This window comes from Mustela lutreola, chromosome 2, assembly GCF_030435805.1.
Source record: "Mustela lutreola isolate mMusLut2 chromosome 2, mMusLut2.pri, whole genome shotgun sequence".
NCBI classification, from domain to species: domain Eukaryota; kingdom Metazoa; phylum Chordata; class Mammalia; order Carnivora; family Mustelidae; genus Mustela; species Mustela lutreola.
The window spans coordinates 184192816-184216999 of record NC_081291.1 but is presented as its reverse complement, the minus strand read 5'-3'; the positions used below and the strand labels follow the sequence as shown (position 1 = coordinate 184216999).

The 24184-nt window shown below is 35.6% G+C and overlaps 1 protein-coding gene across 5 annotated transcripts in view; it reads left to right on the top strand.

Annotated features, from left to right (window-relative positions):
- Positions 1-23207, top strand: part of CSNKA2IP (casein kinase 2 subunit alpha' interacting protein) — a 121666-nt gene extending 98459 nt beyond the window's left edge. For 4 of the 5 annotated variants that reach the window (XM_059164422.1, XM_059164421.1, XM_059164419.1 and 1 more), the window contains one exon: positions 16141-20369. In XM_059164422.1, coding sequence (XP_059020405.1) covers positions 16420-18585 — 2166 coding nt within the window. In that variant the 5' untranslated portion in view covers positions 16141-16419 and the 3' untranslated portion in view covers positions 18586-20369. Of the gene's footprint in view, positions 1-16140; positions 20370-22828 lie in introns of those variants that run through there. The other variant, XM_059164423.1, reaches the window with a different exon arrangement.
- Positions 23208-24184: the final 977 nt, after the last annotated feature.

The following is a 24184-nucleotide window of genomic DNA, read 5'->3' as shown; positions in this document are numbered from 1 at the left end:
ATGATATACACATAATAACTCTGGATAATGGGATTATGTATTATTTTTGTTGATCATATTCTCAAGTTTTCAATGACAAATACATATTACACTTCTCATTAGAATATTTAAATGATTAATTTTCCTGAAATTAAACAATCACAAGCAGAAAAATTAATGGACTTTTACAAAGCAAATTTTGTAAAATGTGTCTAGAATGGGCTGATTTAGCTCTTTACATACCAAGTCCATGGTTCTTGAACTTGTCTAGGAGAGAATAGAGAAGATAGACAGCATTGAATACAGCTGCATAGCGATGGATAGATTTCTGCAGAATTCATGGCAGGGTTGCTTGAAGTACACTCCACTAACAACTCCCTGTATTTGGGTGACAACTTGATTGCAGGTGGAAAAGGCAGAATTTTCTCAATGCTCTTACTTTGAATAGAGAATTATAGAGCTCTTTCTGGAAATGGCAGCCTAGGAATTATAATTTTTCTGTCCATAGGACATAGTCCTCTCAGTATTACTTTTTCCTCACAAAGAATGTAAATAGTATATAGCCTACAAGATTATCTAGCATGAGAGTAGCTCAAGTTTCTTTTCTAAGAATCATTGAAAGAGCCATATTTTTAGTTTTTATGCAACTTCTCCTGGGGACAGGCACATATATAATCAGGAATATATATATAGATGACAATGCATGTATATGCAGGTATAATAACATTCAGAGAATGAGAGCTGAATGTCTGAGCTCAACAAAGTAGAAATGTCAGGTATTCATGTCAAGTACTCATGTCAGGCTAGAGATAAGCCTAGGATTGCAGAGGTTTCTTCTGAAGTCTGCATACCTGAGCCAGTGCATCTTATGCATTTGGCTCCAAAAAGAGGATTATCCTCTTAGAATGATCAATGACTAGCACATTAAGAATTAACTTCCAAGAAATTCTCTAAATTCAGATCTTTGAATTGTAAAAATAATATAGGCCCAAGGGTATTTTAGGTGTTGAGTTTGGCAGGCAGGAGACTATTTGGTTTAAGCAAACCAAACCTTAAAATGATAGTAGGTTACTCCAGACTAAAATTTAAAAGAAAAAAATTAGATATTGCATATTCTGACTATTAACTCAATGTGACATTGCTGGAAAATTAATCTATATATACAATAAGAATGCTGGATATAAAATGCTAAACCAGTCTTCACCAATTTTTAAGGCATCTGTGCATTTATATTTTTGTTGTATGGGTTTCTTAGAGGCCTCTGATTTCTTTTGAAGAAGGCTTTCTTTGGAGGATGCACCTATGTCTATTTTGATGGTTTACTGAGAACACAAAGCATTTACCTCATTGTACTGTTTTTTATCAGAGGTCTTAACAATTGAGATGCTAAATGAGGTTGGTTTACGAGACTCCCTTTGTTTTACACTAGGGTTTTTTTTTTTTTCCCCCTACTGATTTGTAATAATTTTGCTGTTAAATTCTCAACTGAGGATGGGACTCCTGAAATTAGTAGTAGTATGTGGAACTACTACAAATTATTGATTCATTCATCTGCTGATGGACATGAGATTATTTTCAGTTTTGAACTATTAAATTAAAGCTGCAGTGAACGTATCTCTGCAAGTCTTTGTATGGGTGTGTGCTTTCTTTTCTCTTGGGTAAATACTAGGAGTGGAGTGGCTGGATTATAAGATGCGTGTGTTATTTAGCTTTCTAAGAAATGGTCAACCTATTTTCCAAACTTCTTGGGCTATTTTAAATTCTCACCAATAGTGCATCAGAGTTCTATTTCTTCCACATTCTTGTCAACACTTAGTAGGAGAACATTAAAAAATTTTAGCAGCTCTAATAGGTATTTAGTCATATCTCTTGTGGTTTCAAATTGCATTTCCTAATGATTAATGATGTTGAGTGTCTTTTCTTGTGTTTATTTCCCATTTGTATATCATCTTTGGAGAGCTGTCCAAATATTTTGCCCATTTTTTAAATTGGATCACTTACATTGTTATTGTATTTTGAGAGTTATCTATATACTCTTGATAACATGTCCTTTTTCAGATACATTGTTTGCACATATTTTCCCTAAGTTTATAATTTATCTATTCATTTTCCCAAAAGTAGCTTATGAAGAGTAGAAACTTTTAATTTTGGTGAAGTTCAACTTATTCATTTGTCTTTTATTGGTTGTGCTTTTGGTGTCACATCTAAAAATTTATACCCAGTTCAAAGTCACAAAGATTTTCTCTATTTTCTTTAAGAATTTTGTAGATTTAGGTATTATGTTAGATCTGTAATGCCATTATAAATTGATTTTTGTATATAATTTGAGTTATGGGTCAAACTTCACATTTTTTTGTAGATGTATATCCAGTGATTACAGCATCATTTGAAAGGACTATTCTCCACTGAATTGTTTTTGCACATTCTAAAAAAAAAAAAACATCAGCTGTCCATAAATGTGTGGGTGTAATTCTGAATTCCTATTTTGTTCCATTGATTTACTTGAGTTCCTTTATGCCCAAAAAGAACATTTTGACTGTTGTTGCCTTTTTTTTTTTTTAAAGATTTATCTATTTATATGAGATCAGAGTGAGAGAGAAAGAGCAGGGGGAGGAGCAAGTGGAGAGGAAGAGAGACTCTTAAGCAGACTGCCTACCCACTGCAGAGCCCAGGCACTCAGGAATCTATCTCATGACCCTGAGATCATGACCTGTGCCAAAATCAAGAGTTAGATGCTTAACCAGCCAATCCACCCAGGGGCCCCAGCTATTGTTCTTTAATAAGTCTTGATGTCAGGTAATGTTGGTCTTCCAATTTTATTTTTTCAAAGCTGTTCTATTTTAGCTCCTTTGCATTCTAACTCTTCACTGAGATTTTTCTAATGTTAACATGTTACACAACCATTGTGTATTTATCAAAACAAAGACATTCTCTTTAAATATAAAAAAAAAAAAGACATTAACATTGGTAAAATACTATTATATACAAATACTAAACTACAGATTTAGTAAAATTTCATGGATTTTTCCATTAATGTCTTTTCACTGATCTAATCCAAGATACCACACTGCATTTAGTCGTTATGCTTAGATTTTTTTCCAGTCTGTGACAGCTTCTCTATTGCTACTTGCTTTTTGTGACTGATACTTTTATGGAGTAGTGGTGAAATATTTTATAAAATTTTTCTTAATTTGGGCCTGTTTGACATTTTCTCATGATTAAGATTGGGTTCATGGATTTGGGGGAAAGTATTACCCTTTTTATATGTTGTTGGATTTGACTTGTTAGAACTTTGGGATTTATGCATCTATCTAAGGAGATAGGTCTTTAAGTTTGTATGTTTTAATCTAGTAATGCTTTTGTTTGTTTTTTTGGTATCAAGATTCATAGGAAGAGTTATGAAGAAATTCTTCCATTTTACATTTCTAGGAGATTATGTGCAGAACTGGTATTGTTTCTTCCTTAAATATTTGGTACAATACACCAATGAAGCCATCAGAGTCTGGGTTTTCTTTGTGGAAAGGTTGTTTTTGTTTTTGTTTTTGTTTTGGGGGGAGCAACAGAGGCGGAGGGAGAGAGAATCCCAAGCAAGCTCTACAACCAGCATGGAACCTGACACAGCACTCAATTTCACGATGCTGTGATCATGACCTGAGCCAAAATCAAGAGTCTGGTGCATAACCAAATGAGCCACCCAGGTTCCCCTCTGTGTGGGAAGGTTTTACACTCAAATTCAATTTATTTCATAGGTATGGAGATCTGTAGGTTTTTTTTTTTTCTTTAAAGATTTCATTTATTTATTTGAGAGAGTGACAGAGCAGAAGCAGGGAGCGATGCAGAGAGAGAGGGAGAAGCAGAAGTAGGCTCCTCTCTCAGTGAGGAGCCTAATGTGGAAGTGATCACAGGACCCTAAGATCATGGCCTGAGCAGAAGGCAGCTGCTTAACTGATTGACCCACCTAGACACACCCAGAGATCTGTAGGTTGCTTTTGTTGTTGTTGTTAAGATTTTTATTTATTTATTTGACACAGAGAAAGAGAGAAAGAGAGGGGAAACACAAGCAGGGGGAGTGGGAGAGGGAGAAACAGACTTCCCATTGAGCAGAGAGTCCAATATGGGGCTCAATCCTAGCACCCTGGGATTATAATCTGAGCCGAAGACAGACTCTTAATGGAGTGAGCCACCCAGGCACCCCAGATCTGTAATTGTTTAAATTTATTTTTGAGCAAGTTTTGGCAGTTTGTGTCTTTCAAGAAATATGTCTCTTTCATCTGAGTTGTCTAATATATTGGTGTAATATTAATGGTTATACCTTACTTTTTAATATCTATAGAGTTGGTAGTGATACCACGTCTTTCATTCCTGGTATTTTTATTTTTCTCTTCCTCTTTGTTTTCTTCTGGACATGTCTGACTAAATGTTTTCAGTTTTATTGATCTCAATCAGATTTTGGCATCTTTGATTTTCTGGTTTCTGTATTATTAATTTCCCTTCTAATTCTATCATTTTTTTATGCTTCATTTTGGCTTAGTATGCTATTTTTCTCCTTGCTTAATAAGCAACCCAGTGTCCTTGGTTTGAGTTTTCTTCTTTTCTAATACAGATATTTAATGCTACAGATATCTACCCCCTCCTAAGTTAAGCGTTAATAGCATCCTACACATTTTTATACATTCTAGTTCTATTTTCATTTATTGCAAAATAATTCCTTTCTTTTTGTCTTTGATCAATGGGTTATTTAGAAGTGTATTATTTATAATGTTTGATTACATTTTCAAATATTTTTGTTACTGATTTATAATTAATTTCATTGTAAAATCCAAGAACATGCTATGTATAATTCAAACCCATTTGAATTTATTGAAATTTGTTGTATGGCCTATAATGTTTTGGTGACTATATCATGTACACTTGAGAAGAATGTTTTTGGAGTGAAATGTTCTCAATTAGGTCAAGTTAATTGACAGTGTTTTTTAAATCTTAAGTACAAAATTTTACTGATTTCCTGCTTATTTCTATCCATTAATGAAAAACTTACTGCAATTTCCAATTATAATTTTTCTGCTTATTAGAAATATGTTTTGAAAAAGGAAGTAGGGGGAGGAGTCAAGATGGCGGAGAAGTAGCAAGCTGAGACTGCTTCAGCTAGCCGGAGATCAGCTAGATAGCTTATCTAAAGATTGCAAACACCTGAAAATCCATCGGCAGATCGAAGAGAAGAAGAACAGCAATTCTGGAAACAGAAAAACAACCACTTTCTGAAAGGTAGGACCGGCGGAGAAGTGAATCCAAAGCGACGGGAAGATAGACCCCGGGGGGAGGGGCCGGCTCCCGGCAAGCAGCGGAGCAGCCGTGCACAAAATCAGGACTTTTAAAAGTCTGTTCCGCTGAGGGACATCGCTCCAGAGGCTAAACCGGGGCGAAGCCCACGCGGGGTCAGCGTGGTCTCAGGTCCCGCAGGGTCACAGAAGGATCGGGGGTGTCTGAGTGTCGCAGAGCTTGCGGGTATTGGAACGGGAAAGCCGGCTACAGAGACAGAGCTGACCGTAAGCTCGCAGCTCCGTGTTACCTTGAACCGGTCGCAGGCTCGGTGAGCTCGGAGCGCGGCCGGAGGTCAGGCAGACGGGAGTAACTGGGCGCTGTTCTCTGAGGGCGCACTGAGGAGTGGGGCCCTGGGCTCTCAGCTCCTCCGGGCCAGAGATCAGGAGGCCGCCATTTGTATTCCCGTCCTCCAGAACTCTACGGAAAGCGCTCAGGTAACAAAAGCTCCTGAAAGCAAACCCGAGCGGATTACTCACCCTGGCCCCGGGTAAGGGCGGTGTAATTCCGCCTGGGGCAAAGACACTTGAGAATCACTACACCAGGCCCCTCCCCCAGAAGATCAACAAGAAATCCAGCCGAGACCAAGTTCACCTACCAAGGAGTGCGGTTTCAATACCAAGGAGAGCAGCAGAATTCCAGAGGAGGAGAAAGCCAAACACGGAACTCATGGCTTTTTTCCTGTGATTTTTTTTAGTCTTGCAGTTAATTTAATTTTTTCTTTTTCATTTTTTTTTTTTTCTCGCCTTCGGGTAAAATTTTTTTTTAACTGTTACCTTTTTCTTTTTTAACGATTTTTTACTAGTTTATCTAATATATATATATTTTCTTTTTTACATTTTTCTTAGGTGTTTTCTTTTTTTAAAAATTCTTTTCTTTTCTTTTCTTTTTTTTTTTTCTTTTCTTTTTGTTTTTTTTTTTTTTTCTTTCTTCCTTTTTGAACCTCTTTTTATCCCCTTTCTCCCCACTCACGATTTTGGATCTCTTCTAATTTGGTTAAAGCATATTTTCCTGGGGTTGTTGCCACCCTTTTAGTATTTTACTTGCCCCTTCATTTACTCTTATCTGGACAAAATGACAAGACATAAAAATTCAACACAAAAAAAAGAACAAGAGGCAGTACCGAAGGCTAGGGACCTAATCAATACAGACATCGGTAATATGTCAGATCTAGAGTTCAGAATGACAATTCTCAAGGTTCTAGCCGGGCTCGAAAAAGGCATGGAAGATATTAGAGAAACCCTCTCGAGAGATATAAAAGCCCTTTCTGGAGAAATAAAAGAACTAAAATCTAACCAAGGTGAAATCAAAAAAGCTATTAATGAGGTGCAATCAAAAATGGAGGCTCTCACTGCTAGGATAAATGAGGCAGAAGAAAGAATTAGTGATATAGAAGACCAAATGACAGAGAATAAAGAAGCTGAGCAAAAGAGGGACAAACAGCTACTGGACCACGAGGGGAGAATTCGAGAGATAAGTGACACCATAAGATGAAACAACATTAGAATAATTGGGATTCCAGAAGAAGAAGAAAGTGAGAGGGGAGCAGAAGGTATACTGGAGAGAATTATTGGGGAGAATTTCCCCAATATGGCAAAGGGAACGAGCATCAAAATTCAGGAGGTTCAGAGAACGCCCCTCAAAATCAATAAGAATAGGCCCACACCCCGTCACCTAATAGTAAAATTTACAAGTCTCAGTGACAAAGAGAAAATCCTGAAAGCAGCCCGGGAAAAGAAGTCTGTAACATACAATGGTAAAAATATTAGATTGGCAGCTGACTTATCCACAGAGACCTGGCAGGCCAGAAAGAGCTGGCATGATATTTTCAGAGCACTAAACGAGAAAAACATGCAGCCAAGAATACTATATCCAGCTAGGCTATCATTGAAAATAGAAGGAGAGATTAAAAGCTTCCAGGACAAACAACAACTGAAAGAATTTGCAAATACCAAACCAGCTCTACAGGAAATATTGAAAGGGGTCCTCTAAGCAAAGAGAGAGCCTACAAGTGGTAGATCAGAAAGGAACAGAGACCATATACAGTAACAGTCACCTTACAGGCAATACAATGGCACTAAATTCATATCTCTCAATACTTACCCTGAATGTGAATGGGCTAAATGCCCCTGTCAAAAGACACAGGGTATCAGAATGGATAAAAAAACAAAACCCATCTATATGTTGCCTCCAAGAAACACATTTTAAGCCCGAAGACACCTCCAGATTTAAAGTGAGGGGGTGGAAAAGAATTTACCATGCTAATGGACATCAGAAGAAAGCAGGAGTGGCAATCCTTATATCAGATCAATTAGATTTTACGCCAAAGACTATAATAAGAGATGAGGAAGGACACTATATCATACTCAAAGGGTCTGTCCAACAAGAAGATTTAACAATTTTAAATATCTATGCCCCCAATGTGGGAGCAGCCAACTATATAAACCAATTAATAACAAAATCAAAGAAACACATCAACAATAATACAATAATAGTAGGGGACTTTAACACTCCCCTCACTGAAATGGACAGGTCATCCAAGCAAAAGATCAGCAAGGAAATAAAGGCCTTAAACGACACACTGGACCAGATGGACATCACAGATATATTCAGAACATTTCATCCCAAAGCAACAGAATACACATTCTTCTCTAGTGCACATGGAACATTCTCCAGAATAGATCACATCCTCGGTCCTAAATCAGGACTCAACCGGTATCAAAAGATTGGGATCATTCCCTGCATATTTTCAGACCACAATGCTCTAAAGCTAGAACTCAACCACAAAAGGAAGTTTGGAAAGAACCCAAATACATGGAGACTAAACAGTATCCTTCTAAAGAATGAATGGGTCAACCGGGAAATTAAAGAAGAATTGAAAAAAATCATGGAAACAAATGATAATGAAAATACAACGGTTCAAAATCTGTGGGACACAACAAAGGCAGTCCTGAGAGGAAAATATATAGCGGTACAAGCCTTTCTCAAGAAACAAGAAAGGTCTCAGGTACACAACCTAACCCTACACCTAAAGGAGCTGGAGAAAGAACAAGAAAGAAACCCTAAGCCCAGCAGGAGAAGAGAAATCATAAAGATCAGAGCAGAAATCAATGAAATAGAAACCAAAAAAACAATAGAACAAATCAACGAAACTAGGAGCTGGTTCTTTGAAAGAATTAATAAAATTGATAAACCCCTGGCCCGACTTATCAAAAAGAAAAGAGAAAGGACCCAAATAAATAAAATCATGAATGAAAGAGGAGAGATCACAACTAACACCAAAGAAATACAAACTATTATAAGAACATACTATGAGCAACTCTACGGCAATAAATTTGACAATCTGGAAGAAATGGATGCATTCCTAGAAACATATAAACTACCACAACTGAACCAGGAAGAAATAGAAAGCCTGAACAGACCCATAACCAGTAAGGAGATTGAAACAGTCATTAAAAATCTCCAAACAAACAAAAGCCCAGGGCCAGACGGCTTCCCGGGGGAATTCTACCAAACATTTAAAGAAGAACTAATTCCTATTCTCCTGAAACTGTTCCAAAAAATAGAAATGGAAGGAAAACTTCCAAACTCATTTTATGAAGCCAGCATCACCTTGATCCCAAAACCAGACAAGGATCCCACCAAAAAAGAGAGCTATAGACCGATATCCTTGATGAACACAGATGCAAAAATACTCAACAAAATACTAGCCAATAGGATTCAACAGTACATTAAAAGGATTATTCACCACGACCAAGTGGGATTTATTCCAGGGCTGCAAGGTTGGTTCAACATCCGCAAATCAGTCAATGTGATACAACACATCAATAAAAGAAAGAACAAGAACCATATGATACTCTCAATAGATGCTGAAAAAGCATTTGACAAAGTACAACATCCCTTCCTGATCAAAACTTTTCAAAGTGTAGGGATAGAGGGCACATACCTCAATATCATCAAAGCCATCTATGAAAAACCCACCGCAAATATCATTCTCAATGGAGAAAAACTGAAAGCTTTTCCGCTAAGGTCAGGAACACGGCAGGGATGTCCATTATCACCACTGCTATTCAACATCGTACTAGAGGTCCTAGCCTCAGCAATCAGACAACAAAAGGAAATTAAAGGCATCCAAATCGGCAAAGAAGAAGTCAAATTATCACTCTTCGCAGATGATATGATACTATATGTGGAAAACCCAAAAGACTCCACTCCAAAACTGCTAGAACTTATACAGGAATTCAGTAAAGTGTCAGGATATAAAATCAATGCACAGAAATCAGTTGCATTTCTCTACACCAACAGCAAGACAGAAGAAAGAGATATTAAGGAGTCAATCCCATTTACAATTGCATCCAAAACCATAAGATACCTAGGAATAAACCTAACCAAAGAGACACAGAATCTATACTCAGAAAACTATAAAGTACTCATGAAAGAAATTGAGGAAGACACAAAGAAATGGAAAAATGTTCCATGCTCCTGGATTGGAAGAATAAATATTGTGAAAATGTCTATGCTACCTAAAGCAATCTACACATTTAATGCAATTCCTATCAAAGTACCATCCATCTTTTTCAAAGAAATGGAACAAATAATTCTAAAATTTATATGGAACCAGAAAAGACCTCGAATAGCCAAAGGGATATTGAAAAAGAAAGCCAACGTTGGTGGCATCACAATTCCGGACTTCAAGCTCTATTACAAAGCTGTCATCATCAAGACAGCATGGTACTGGCACAAAAACAGACACATAGATCAATGGAACAGAATAGAGAGCCCAGAAATAGACCCTCAACTCTATGGTCAACTAATCTTCGACAAAGCAGGAGAGAATGTCCAATGGAAAAAAGACAGCCTTTTCAATAAATGGTGCTGGGAAAATTGGACAGCCACATGCAGAAAAATGAAATTGGACCATTTCCTTACACCACACACAAAAATAGACTCAAAATGGATGAAGGACCTCAATGTACGAAAGGTATCCATCAAAATCCTTGAGGAGAACACGGGCAGCAACCTCTTCGACCTCTGCCGCAGCAACATCTTCCTAGGAACAACGCAAAAGGCAAGGGAAGCAAGGGAAAAAATGAACTACTGGGATTTCATCAAGATCAAAAGCTTTTGCACAGCAAAGGAAACAGTTCACAAAATCAAAAGACAACTGACAGAATGGGAGAAGATATTTGCAAACGACATATCAGATAAAGGACTAGTGTCCAGAATCTATAAAGAACTTAGCAAACTCAACACCCAAAGAACAAATAATCCAATCAAGAAATGGGCAGAGGACATGAACAGACATTTCTGCAAAGAAGACATCCAGATGGCGAACAGACACATGAAAAAGTGCTCCATATCACTCGGCATCAGGGAAATACAAATCAAAACCACAATGAGATATCACCTCACACCAGTCAGAATGGCTAAAATCAACAAGTCAGGAAATGACAGATGCTGGCGAGGATGCGGAGAAAGGGGAACCCTCCTACACTGTTGGTGGGAATGCAAGCTGGTGCAGCCACTCTGGAAAACAGCATGGAGGTTCCTCAAAATGTTGAAAATAGAACTGCCCTATGACCCAGCAATTGCACTATTGGGTATTTACCCTAAAGATACAAATGTAGTGATCCAAAGGGGCACATGCACCCGAATGTTTATAGCAGCAATGTCCACAATAGCCAAACTATGGAAAGAACCTAGATGTCCATCAACAGATGAATGGATCACGAAGATGTGGTATATATACACAATGGAATACTATGCAGCCATCAAAAGAAATGAAATCTTGCCATTTGCGACAACATGGATGGAACTAGAGCGTATCATGCTTAGCGAAATAAGTCAAGCAGAGAAAGACAACTATCATATGATCTCCCTGATATGAGGAAGTGGTGATGCAACATGGAGGCTTAAGTGGGTAGAAGAAGAATAAATGAAACAAGATGGGATTGGGAGGGAGACAAACCATAAGTGACTCTTAATCTCACAAAACAAACTGAGGGTTGCCGGGGGGAGGGGGTTTGGGAGAAGGGGTTGGGATTATGGACATTGGGGAGGGCATGTGATTTGGTGAGTGCTGTGACGTGTGTAAACCTGGTGATTCACAGACCTGTACCCCTGGGGATAAAAATATATGTTTATAAAAAATAAAAAAATTATAAAAAAAAAAAAAAAGAAAAAGGAAGTAGAATGAAAGCAAGGAACATTTGTGCATTGCAAAAAGAATTGAAAGATACAAAAGAAGCAGACACAGTAAATTGTTGGACTTCTTTGACTACTAGGCATGAGAAAATTATATAGAAAGTATCTATGATGATTATATAACCTGCCAAATGTTGATATTTAGTAAAATTCTTGATTCATATACATTGACTTAGTAAAGTAATTTCACTGAACTTTCTGAATTTTAATATATTACTGATTCTATCAGGTTTTCTTTAGTCTAAATTGGGTTTTTAATCACACAATATGCATAGGGAGATAATTTGTCTTTTCAATAGTTATATTTCTTTTTTTTTCTGTTTTCTTCATTATTACATTGGCCAGACCTTCCCAAACAATATTAAATCATAATAGTGACTACATGATGGATATGCTTGTCTATTATCAGCCTATGGTAGGATTAGCTCATATTTCAATATCAACTGAATGACTTCATTTTACTTTCGGATAGAGGTTTGTTTTCACTAAACAACTAGTTTTTTTCCTAGTAGTTTACTGAGTTTTATGAGGAGTGAATTAGGAGTGAGTTAGATTTTATAAAGTGACTTTTTTTGAGCATCTATTAAGATTTATTCTGAATTACGAACATGACAAATGATAGTTTACTAATAAATCATTACATTGCCAGAATAAGATCAAGTTAGTGATAGATGATTATTATTTTATTATAGTGTTAAATGTTTTATTCTATTTAGGAATTTTACATATGAAACGAGTATCATTTTATTATTTTTCTTTTAACTTTGAACTATTTTTGTCATGGTTTAATATCAGAATCCTGTACAGCAGTTTCATAGAACAAATTTAGACTATTTCTATTTATCATATTCTGAAAAGGCTTGTATAAGTATGTAAATCTCTTCATTTCAAGTTTGAAAGAACTCATCTATTAAAAGAATTTGGGCACAAAGACTATATATGTGGGTTTATTTTTTTCTTAAGTGGTATTCATTTTCTTCTGTAGTTATAGCTTCACTCAACTTTCCACCATTTCATGAGTACTTTTAATATTTATATGCTTTAGCAAAACACATTCTTTGAAATGGGAGTGCCATTTGTGAATGTCTTGAAGTGGAAAATATTCAGAAATGTTAGTTTTCTCTGTTTCTTGTCTTAAATAGAGTTTTGTTAGTTCCATTTGTTTTGAATTTCTTTATTCCTCTACATATGATAGTAGGATTTCCACATTACATTTTTCTTTTTCTTTTTTTTCAAGTTTTCATTACATCTGTGTGCCAGATCTTGGTTCATTCTTTAATGCTTCACCTTTCAGTGCAATTTTGTTTCAGATGTGTCTTTTCATATTAACATCAAGTTATGTATTTTTTAACTTTCTATTGAAGTTAAGAAACATACAAAAATACACATAGTGTAAGTGTTAGAGCTCAATTATCACAAAATGAGTTCACCCATGCAATCATCTTCCAGGTCAGGAAACAGAATATTACCACCACCCTAGAAGTTTTTGTTTCCTCCTAATCTGTACCTCCTCAAGTATTAGTTTGACTTTTAAGATCATAGTTAGTATGACCTTATTTTTATATTTTCTTTTGTAAAATTATGTAGTATTTTTTATGCATATTATTACTTTCATTCAACATTGTGTATGTGAGATGCATCCATGTAGTTGCATGGTGCTAGACTTTTGTTAGGTTCATTATTGTTTGGTATTTCATTATATGACTATATCATAAATTATTTATATATTCTGCTATTAATTGACAGTTAATTTGAGTTTGGAGATATTATGGATAATGTTCCACTGAACATCCTAGAGCAATGTATTTGGTGCAAATATTCATTTATTGCATGCCTGTTGGATTATACCTCAGAGCAAAATATAGTAAATGTGTGTGTGTGTAATGTGCTAATTAATTTACATAGTCACTAATTCTTGGCTTTGTCTGTTTTTATTTTATTTTGTTTTAGTCACATCCTAATAATATATTATAATATCTCTGTTTTTTAAATATGCATTTCATGGGTTTCTAATGGGCTAAGCTTCTTTTCATATATGTGTTAGCATATGGATATCCTCATTTGTGAAGTGCTTGCCCGTGTATTTTTCCATGATGCCAAATGCATTTTTTTCTAAGCAACATGCAGAGGTTATATATGTAATATTTCCATGATAATATCCATATCTGTATTTTTTCAGATTATGTATTGTAAATATGTTTTCACATTCTTAGAACTGCCTTTACTCCTTATAAATATGGTGTATTTTGGTGACTGGGAGTTCTTGGTTTTAATTTATCAATTTTTAGTGCTTACTAGATACTATCTAAGAAATTTTCGCCTTCCTCAAGGTCATGAAGTTATTCTATATTACCATCCAGAAGCTTGTTAGGGTGTCAGACAGTACATAGTGGAGTGTACCATTTTCTTATCTTCAAAAAATTGGTGTTGAATCACATCACACAAAATCCAGCAATCACAAGTAACTTCAGTGCTTATTATGCATGCATACATCAACAAAATGAAAGAATTTCCTGGGTGAGCAGCAGTTGTGTTTCACCAGCAAGAATTTCTTTTCAAACGTTTGGAAGATGAGATGGAAGAGAGGGAGTGAGGTCAGGAGGGCAAGATATAAACATTAATTATATATTTGTCTAAATGAGAAATGCCTACAGTATAAACTGAAATAGGGGCATTGGATAAGAAAAGGTAAATTCAGATATGAAAGAGATAAACTCAGCCAGTATTGGTATCTAAATGGTTTTAGAGGTTGAAGCTCTCCAGGATGATTTCAAAGATTCCAAATTAGATAATTAGACTTTAGGCACTGAGATAAAAGATACAGAAAAAGATTTCTCTAGAAGGAGAAATAACTTTATTGAGTTTTATGCATTTTATATTTGAATTGTCTTTGAGACTTTGGGATAGAGAAGTCTGATGATTAGTTGGGAATACAATTTTGAAGCTGAAGAGAAAACCAGCACTAGAGACAAAAGATTAGAAACTCATGGGTGTGTAAATAATTTTCTTGGTACTTGGAAAATTTCACAAAGACTGACTCAAAACTTGAAAACAAATGAATTATCATATCAATAAGATATATTTTTAAATGGAGTAAATATGTGAAAATATACCTTGACATAAGGGAAGAACTTCTAGTAATAATAGAATTGATAGTTAACAAATTGGATAAGTTGACATATATGAACAATAAATTTGTCCATCAGAAATTGGATTGGTAAGTCACAAAAGCATTTGGAAGGGTCATGAAACCAAAACTGATAGCTCCCATCCTTCAAGAGCCTTTGGACCAATGCCTTAATTGGCAGATCCAAGGTCTGTTGCAGTCACTTCCAGTTTTTTGTCATATGATGTGTCTTAGCCTAAAAACCAGAAGAATAGACCCCTGTCCATGAAAATGCACTAAAATAATGTCATCTTATATTATGCGGTTTTATTTGGGGGGGGTAGATTTTTGTTTACTTATTTGAGAGAGGGAGAGTGAGAAAGGAGTGAGGACAAAGGGAGAAACAGACTCCTTGCTGAGCAGGAAGCCTGATGTGGGGCTCAATCCCAGGACCCTGGGTTCATGACCTGAGCCAAAGGAAGACATTTAACCAACTGAGCCACCCAGGTGCCCCAAATGTGTTGTCTTTTAAAAAACAGCACATCTATCTTTTCTGAGCTTGCACCTTGGGCCAGCTATATGTTTCTGTTTTTTGTGAGGCTTCTTTCTATAGTCCATTTTTAAATCCTAAACATAACTAGTGAGATCGCATAGGAATAAAATAAAAAAGAGAAGAGAATGGGTGATATAACACTGAGGACTACATTGAGGTGAGAGGAAAATAAAATAATTTACTGAAGGCGTAGAGAGAAATGAGAGAGTGAATAGAGAGACCCAGAATAGAAAGAAAGCATATGACCAAAGACATTAGTTTTAAAAGGTAGTAGTCACAGTTTCAAAAGCTATATTGATGAGAAGAATTGGTGACAAGAACAAGAATAAAAGTATGCAATAGACTTTCAATCAGAATTATGGACTTTTGGAAATAAGCTAAAAATAATGATAGGTAACTGAATCTAAATTGAAAACCAACATTTCAGAAGAACTTCCTTTTCACTTTCCTCTAATATTCTCTTATTTCCTGCAACAAACTTACCATAGTTTTTTGTTTGTTTGTCTTTCTGTTTGTTTTACTAAAGCTGGTATTAAGAGTACCAGAAATGGCTATCACCTTTTATTATATCCTGGGAAATTGTATTTAGTTAGTTTTTAGCTCAATCAATTAAATATTTATCTATTTCACAGATAAATGGGGTTTAGAAAGCTGGATTCAAAAGTTACACACAGGGGTACCTGAGTGGCTTGGTTAAGCATCTGACTTCAGCTCAGGTCATGATCCCAGGATCCTGAGATTGAGCCCCATGTTGGGCTTCCTGAACAGGGAGTCTGCTTCTCCGCCTGCTCATGCTCTCTCACTTACACACTCTCTCTTTCAAATAAATAAATAAAATTTAAAAAATAAAGTTACACACAGAGTAAATGGCTTGGATTTTACATAAAGCCCATGCCTTAATCACTATAAAAAATTGTTTGAGAAAATTAATATCCTTATCAGCATCTCTTCTGAAATCTCTTCATTATTTTATTAACAGGCATTATTTCCTCAAGAGAAAAATAAAATACCTCTAGGAAATGAAAGAGAAGATAGCAGAGAATCTCTAATGGTCATAATTTTTCCAACCTCATCTATATCTGAATTTTGATATACTCTATGATATTTGGCAATTAACAGTGAGGAAACAAGATAGAAGGAAGAAACTACCAAGGACTATTTATTTTAAAATATTCATTGTCCAATGAATCCATCTAAAAGACTTTCAAATATCCTACAAGCCAGCTGCTTTCAAAAAGACCTCTATCAGTAGCACAAGATGATTCCATTGGCATGTTATGATCAACACTTTGTGCCTTTAGAACACTCTTACCAACTGGCCACAACCAATTCATTAACACATCAGTACACAGGTGAAAAACTAAATCAATCTAATAACCAGCCTGTGGTCAGACTGCAGTCCCATAGTAATCATCTTGCAGCACCTCCAGTTAGCTCTAAGCAGATGGCACAGAGCTTCTCATTATTGTCATCTGTCAAGTCTCAGGACACAATTTCACAGGGCTTCAATAACAAGGCTCTGAAAGCACCAGTATCCCAACCCAAATGTCAGGCCACCCCTTCACTAGACCTCCACCAGAGAACTTCACTGTGGCCTAATCGGAGAGCCCTGAGCTCACCTGTGATACATCATAAACCTGAGACAACATCTTCACTTGAACTTAATAAGACATCTTCATCTTTGGAGTCCACCCAAACAAATCTGAGCTCACAATCACCCCTCCCCAAACCTCAGACTTCATCTTCACCAGACTTTTGCCAGACATCATCTTCACAGAAGTCTAATCAGGGAGTCTCAAGTTCATCATTATTTCCCTCCAAACATCAAGATACACCTTCCCTAGACATCCTCTGGACATCATCATCTTTGGGATCTAATCAAAGAGTGCTTAGCCCAACATTACCGCAATCCAGGCCTCAGAAAGCATCTTCATTGGATAGCCTTTGGACATCTTTGTTAGAGCTCAATCAAAGATCTTTGAGCTCACCATCACTCAACTCTACACCTCAAATAAATGTCTTGCTTCAGTCATCACGTTCATCGAAATCCAATCAAATGGCTCTGAACTCACCGTTACCTGACTCAAGATATCAGACAGCACCTACACTGAATTCTAGTTCCTGTGTTCTGAGTTTACCACTGTCCCACTCAAAACCAAGGAAATCACCTCCAGCACATTCTGTCCACCAGGCTCAGAGTTTGCCATTGTTCTCACTCAAATCTCAGACAGTGCTTACACTTAATCAGGACTTTAGGACCTTGAGCTCACCAGTTTGTCACTCCAAGTTTCAGAGCACTTTGTCACCAAATGACAAACAGAAAGCCACAGATTTATCTTCATCCCATTCTAAACCAAATGTCTTAGGTCCATCATTATCAAGCTCCAAACACTTTATCAGAAATATAGCTGCTTCAACATTGGGCTCCAGATTCCAAAGTAAAAACAGCTTTGAATTTTGTGCAAAGACAGAATCAAATAAAGAAATTCCATGGAGTTTAAATTACATTTATCCTTGCATTGTTAAAGGTGGAACTGTGCCTGATGATGTCCTAAATAAAATTGTCAATTCTCTTTCCAAGACTAGAATCCAGAGGGATCTCTGTAGGCAGATTCTCTTTCGAAGGATGAGGGGAAGACCAAATCCTCATCCTGGTCCCCGTCTTTCATCAAATTATGTAGTTTGTTTAGCTTGTGCTTCCTGCATAAAATCTCAGTGTAACCATCTTACAGGAAGGAAGGATCCTCGAGGTGCAACGCTGTTTGTCATACCAACACCTGAACTCGGTTCTGAGGGAGAAACAGAAGTGAAATTAGTTTTTCTCCTTTCTCTACCAGAGACTTCTCTCTCATCTTGTCTCCCATCCCCTGTGAAAGAAAATCAGCCTGATGAAGCCCCTGAAGACAACCTTGAAGGAATGGAGAAGATACGTATTTTCTCTCCATCTGAACCTGAAATCACACAGGAGCTAAATAACAAATGGCCGACAGCAGGCCCTGAAAACAAAGTTGTAAGCCAACAACCCCAGGCTATTGACTGGCTGCTTTATGTTAAGAAAAGTAGTAATTTTCAGCCACAGTCCTCTTCCTCCTCTACATCCTCCTCCTCCTCTTCATCTTCTTCTTCCTCTTCCTCTTCCTCTTCCTCTTGCACTCCACCTTCCTTACTGCCTCCTTCCAAAGAGTCTACCACATCTACTCTCTCAGGTTGTGTATTCACTAAGGTACTTAGTTACCACCGGTTGCCTCCAGGGGTCTCCTGGCTTGAGTTTATATGTAGTAAAAATCACCAGCCACTTCCTGGAAAACCACAACAAAGTCAATCGCAACCTCCCAAAACATGGCCTATGAGGAATAGCACCACAGTAAAAGGGTCAAAGGGGGCAAAGATACTGTTCAAAATTTTCCAGACAGTTTCAAAATGAGAGAAATATTGATTAAATTAACTTTTTGTTTCTTTGAAAGCAATTGACCTCTTAGTTCTTTGAAACTAGAGATTGATTTCCTATCATGCTTATTAAAATTCTTAGTAATAACCAAGTGTGACTATATATTTTAGCTGATGAAACACCTAGTTAAGGGGAACTAATACTCTTAAGTCTATTTTCTAGTTAAATAATAGACTATGATCTCCTAGACAACAAAACTGAATCCCAGGTTTTTAACCAAAAGCCTGGCTTATAGTAGCCATGTATAATCATTGATACATGAATTAATCATAATTGGCCATAAATCAGAAATACCTCATCTATCTTGTCCTGAACAGTATCTAGCTCATTGTTATTCTCATTCCTCATAAAACATGATAATGACAGTATCCTTAAGCCAATTCATGCTAATCTGTTTCCCTCTCTCTAAAGAAAATTCAGATTATGTTCAACAGGTAAGAATGTACATAGAGAGGAATTTTTTCTCTAGTTATATGAATCTCTTTCTACTTATGTGTTCCTAACGAAAATCCTTCTATGCTAAGATCCCACACTCTGAAATCCAGTGATTTATTCAACCTTAGTTAACAAATCTCAGCAGAGAACTAACTAGTACAAATAACTCTACCTGTCATCTGTGCCAGTATTTATAGGCTCTGTGCCAATATTTAAATTGTAGGCTCTAAAGTTACCCGTTCATCACTTCTATCTATACATCCAAAATGGGTTAATAAAAATGTTTAAAAAATGTTTTTGTTCCACTGGGTCTACTGGTAGTGGGAAGAGAAGGACTGTCTTATCTATTCACCTTAAGTGATCATCTCAAACCCCTAGGACTAGAATTAGTATCTCTTTCATGCACTGATGACTTAAAATTCTGTTCTACCAATATCTTTTGACTCTATACTGAATAGTTCCAACTGAATAATGCACAGGCATCTCAAACTCAACATGATGAAACCAGAATTATTATCTTTATATTTACAATTTGGAGCATTATATTTACAATCCTTTGCCCCTAGTGTTCCTGTTTCAATGAATGTACACCATTCATCATGGAGGTATGTTTGATTTTTTTTTTTTTTTCATTGCCTGCCCCACTCTTAGGTCCATGAGTTCTATGGCCTTTCTTTTCCTAGAATCCAGCTTTTTTTTCTCCAACTCCAACCCTGCCCTAGTTGTGATCACAACTGTTTGTCACCTGGATTACTGCAATAACTCCTAAACGTGCATTTCTAACTTTTGAATACATTTGTAAGAAACAAATTTGGTAATGCCATTCCACTGCCTAGAATCCTTTCATCATTGCCCAGTGTTTTCTTGGCAAAGTCTAAATTTCTTTTATAATTGAACTATGGTAGCCTCTCAACACTTATTTCTTGTTCTTCTACATTTTCCTCCTGGATGCTACAGCTATACTAATTGCTTTGAAATGCACAGAATGTGTCAAGGTCTCTGTTATATCCTACACTTTTTTGTTTATCTTTTTATTCTAGTTCTTTTTTTTCCCCCATTATGTTAAGTGTACTCTTTAATCCCCATCCCCAATTTCCTTCATTCCCCCAACTCACTCTTCTCTGGTAACTATCAGTTTGTTCTCAATAGTTAAGAGTCTGTTTCTTGGTTTGTCTCTGTCTTTCTATTTTTCTTTTCCTATAGTTATTTGTTTTGTATTTTAAATTCCACATATGAGTGAGATTATATGGTATTTGCCTTTCTCTCACTGACTTACTTCACTTAGCATTATACTCTCTAGCTCTATCTGTATTGTTGTAAATGGCAAGACCAATCTTTTTATGGCTGAATAATTTTCATTGCATATATATACCACATCTTGGGTGCTTCCATATTTTGCTATTGAAAATAGTGTTGCAGTAAACATAAGGGTGCATATCTTCCTTTGAATCAATATTTTTGTATTTTTTTTGGCAAATACCCAGTAGTTCAATTACTAGGTCATAGTATAGTTCAATTTTTAATTTTTTGAGGAACTTCCATACTGTTTTCTACAATGGCTGCACCAGTTTGCATTCCTACCAATAGTGCACAAGAATTCCCCTTTCTCCACATCTTTGCCGGCACTTGTTTCTTATGTTTTCTATTTTAGCCTTTCTGACAGGTGTGAGATGATCCATTGTAGTTTTAATTTGCATTTCTCTGATGATGAGTAATGTTGAGCATCTTTTCATGTGTCTGTTGCCCACTTGTAGGTCTTCTTTGGAGAAATGTCTCTTCATGTCTTCTGCCCATTTTTCCACTGGATTGCTTTTTGGGTATTGAGTTGTATCAGATCTTTTATATTTTGGATACTAACCCTTTATCTGAAATGTCATTTGCAAATATTCTCTCCTATTCAGTAGGTTTCCTTTTAATTTTGTTGATTTTTTTTTCACTCACTGTGTAGAAACTTTTTATTTTAATTTATTCACAATAGTTTATTTTTGCTTTAATTTTGCTGGCCTTACATCCTACACTTTTAAAAAGAAAATTTTGCTGTCCAGAAATACCTTCCCATCTATACATTTTTATCCTACAGGACTCTATTTAATATTGAAATCTCAGGAAAGCCTTTTCCTGATGCATTTATGAAGGGGTTAATTGGCTCTCCTATTATTATAAAACTGTGTTAACTCTCTGTACTGCTCTTAACCCACTACAAAATAATCATTTCTTGTCTGTTTTCACTTACTATACTGAAAACTCCCGCTATTTTTTTTTTTTTAAACCTAGTCCTTGGCATAGAGTGCATGCCTTAAAACAGTGTTGATGTTGAATAATGCTGTTGAAGTTCTTCATCTTTTTTTAATTCTCTGAAATAAGTAACAGTTCATCAGTTTGCTTCTTTCCTGTAAGATTGAATTGTTCTTTGTACCTTTTGTCTTGGTGAGAACACACATAAAACTGTTATTGATGACAGCAGTCATCCTTGTCTTATTTCTTATGTTAACAGTGCTTCTTTCTAGTATTTCAGTATTAAATGTGATGTTGGTTGCTATATAGCTGGTCAGTGATGATGAGGAGAAACTTAGGTATGTGATAATGTGTTCATGGCCTTGTCCAACCCATTTAGAAGACACTTGACATGTGCTTTATTCATCCTGAACTTCTCTTTTGGTGACACACATCACTTTGTAATTACTTGTTTAATATGCTTTCCACTAGACTAAACTTCAGGAGTGGAGATCCTGTGTCAACCTTGTTTACCACTAACTCCTTAGGATGTGGTACCTGGAGCGTATTATATATTTAAAAAATATTTATGGAATTAAGTTAAACTAGGGAGTTCAACTGACTTTTCTTCAAATAATTTACATGTTTAATTTTGTAACTCTCAGCTTGTTTTCTAAACTTTATACCTTATTATAGTTTCTTTTTCTTTCCTTTTTTTTTCTTTTTAGGGCTATGATTTAGTTGCTTTTTACTTTTCTAATGTATTGGCAGTTATTTATCTTGTTCTTAATTATAACAATGTCTACTTTCAATATTTCTTCAAAAGAGTTCTTTAACCAGTATTTTCTAATTTGAACATAAAACCGCACCAAACTTACTGGGAAAATGCATAAACAGTAGTTATCCAACCCTGTTCCTCCCCAGCTTCTGTTAAGACACCAATAAAATAAGAAAGAACATGTGTCATGCCAGAGAGGCCAAAAAATTTCTGACAGATCTTGTATAGATGAGACCAGATTTCAAAAATGTAAGTCTTCTTTTTTTAAAATTTATTTTCAGTGTTCCAGAATTCATTGTTTATAATTCACTATGTTTGAAAAATAGAGATTATCTGAGACATAATAGAAAAAGATATTAATTGCATTTCATTAATGCTTTTCTCCTTAAATGGAAAGGGCTAGACAAGAGAAAAATCATAGTATAGTTGAGAGGTAGAAAGTAGATCCTATGAGTTGTCTCATTTTGATCCAACCAACTGATGTAAACTGGAATGACACATCTGGATGATAACTTGACAGTAATATCAAAACCTTAATAATATATGTAACTGTTGGGGGTAATATACATAACTGTTTGCCCTATGATCATCTTTATTCAAAATTATTTTAAAGAAATCATCATGACTACATAGAGTTATAGAAGTAAGCTTTGTGTTTCCTTATAATAAGGATTGAGGACAAATTTAGATGTTCATTTATAGAAGTGTTTAAATACATTATGACTCATACATGTGATATTTTTCCTAGTGAAAAAATTGTTATTTCTAATATTGCATCTACATTCATTTCAGGAATAGAACTACTTTCTTCAGGAAAATGTCTTGTTGAAAATCCTTAAGCATGGATAGTGATCCTGAGCATGGGTTGGAAGAATAAAGTTGAACAAAGAAGAGATAGCTAAACCACCGTATTTAAATTTTAAACAGGACTTTTTCAATGAAAGACCAATGAAAAGAGAGAATATAACATTTTTGATTTAAGTGAAAATATACTTGGATTATAAGACATTATATGCAGTTTATATATGATTCCACCTTGTAAAACATTGAAATTATACATATATGTATATGTATGTCTTCATATTATTGCAAAATCTATTTCATATATATGAGAAAGATGGGGTGATAAAATAAACACCAACAATAATGAAGTGATTATTACTAGAAAATGTTATAAAAGAGTGTTTAGGAAATGAGATTTTAATCTTTTTCCAATCTTTAATGAATATTAATTCCTTTTATAATCAACTTAAAACATGTTTCAAAAATAAAAATTAAACTTGCTTTGTTTTTTTCTACTTTAGATGAGGTATATAGCACACAATTTTGTTGTTGTACTCTTGTCCACCTATTGGTATCATTTGTGGCATTACAAGTTCAGAAGAAATACATATTTCTATGAGATACATAGTTTTTTTCAGAAGCAAAAAATTTTCATTGAGTTTTAAAATCCATCAAAATATTTGTAAAAATTGGATATTTTCTATTTCAATATTTGTTGCTAGACTTCTTACACTGTTCTTTTATTTATTTGTGAATTATTCATTTTTAATTATGAAATATTTCAAACCGATAGAGAAAGACTGACAATAAGTTGGTGAAAGTTTTTTTTTTAATTTTTTATTTTTTAATAAACATATAATATATTTTTATCCCCAGGGGTACAGGTCTGTGAATCGCTAGGTTTACACACTTCACAGCACTCACCATAGCACATAACCTCCACAATGTCCACAACCCCACCCCTCTTCTCTCAACACCCCTCCCCCCAGGAATCCTCAGTTTGTTTTGTGAGATTGAGAGTCACTTATGGTTTGTCTCCCTCCCAATCCCATCTTGTTTCATTGATTCTTCTCCTACCCCCTTAACTCTCCATGTTGCATCACTACTTCCTCATATCAGGGAGATCATATGATAGTTGTCTTTCTCCCCTTGACTTATTTTGCTAAGCATGATATGCTCTAGTTCCATCCAAGTTGTCGCAAATGGCAAGATTTCATTTATTTTGATAGCTGCATAGTATTCCATTGTGTATATATACCACATCTTCTTGATCCATTCATCTGTTGATGGACATCTAGGTTCTTTCCATAGTTTGGCTATTGTGGACATTGCTGCTATAAACATTCGGGTGCACATGCCCCTTCG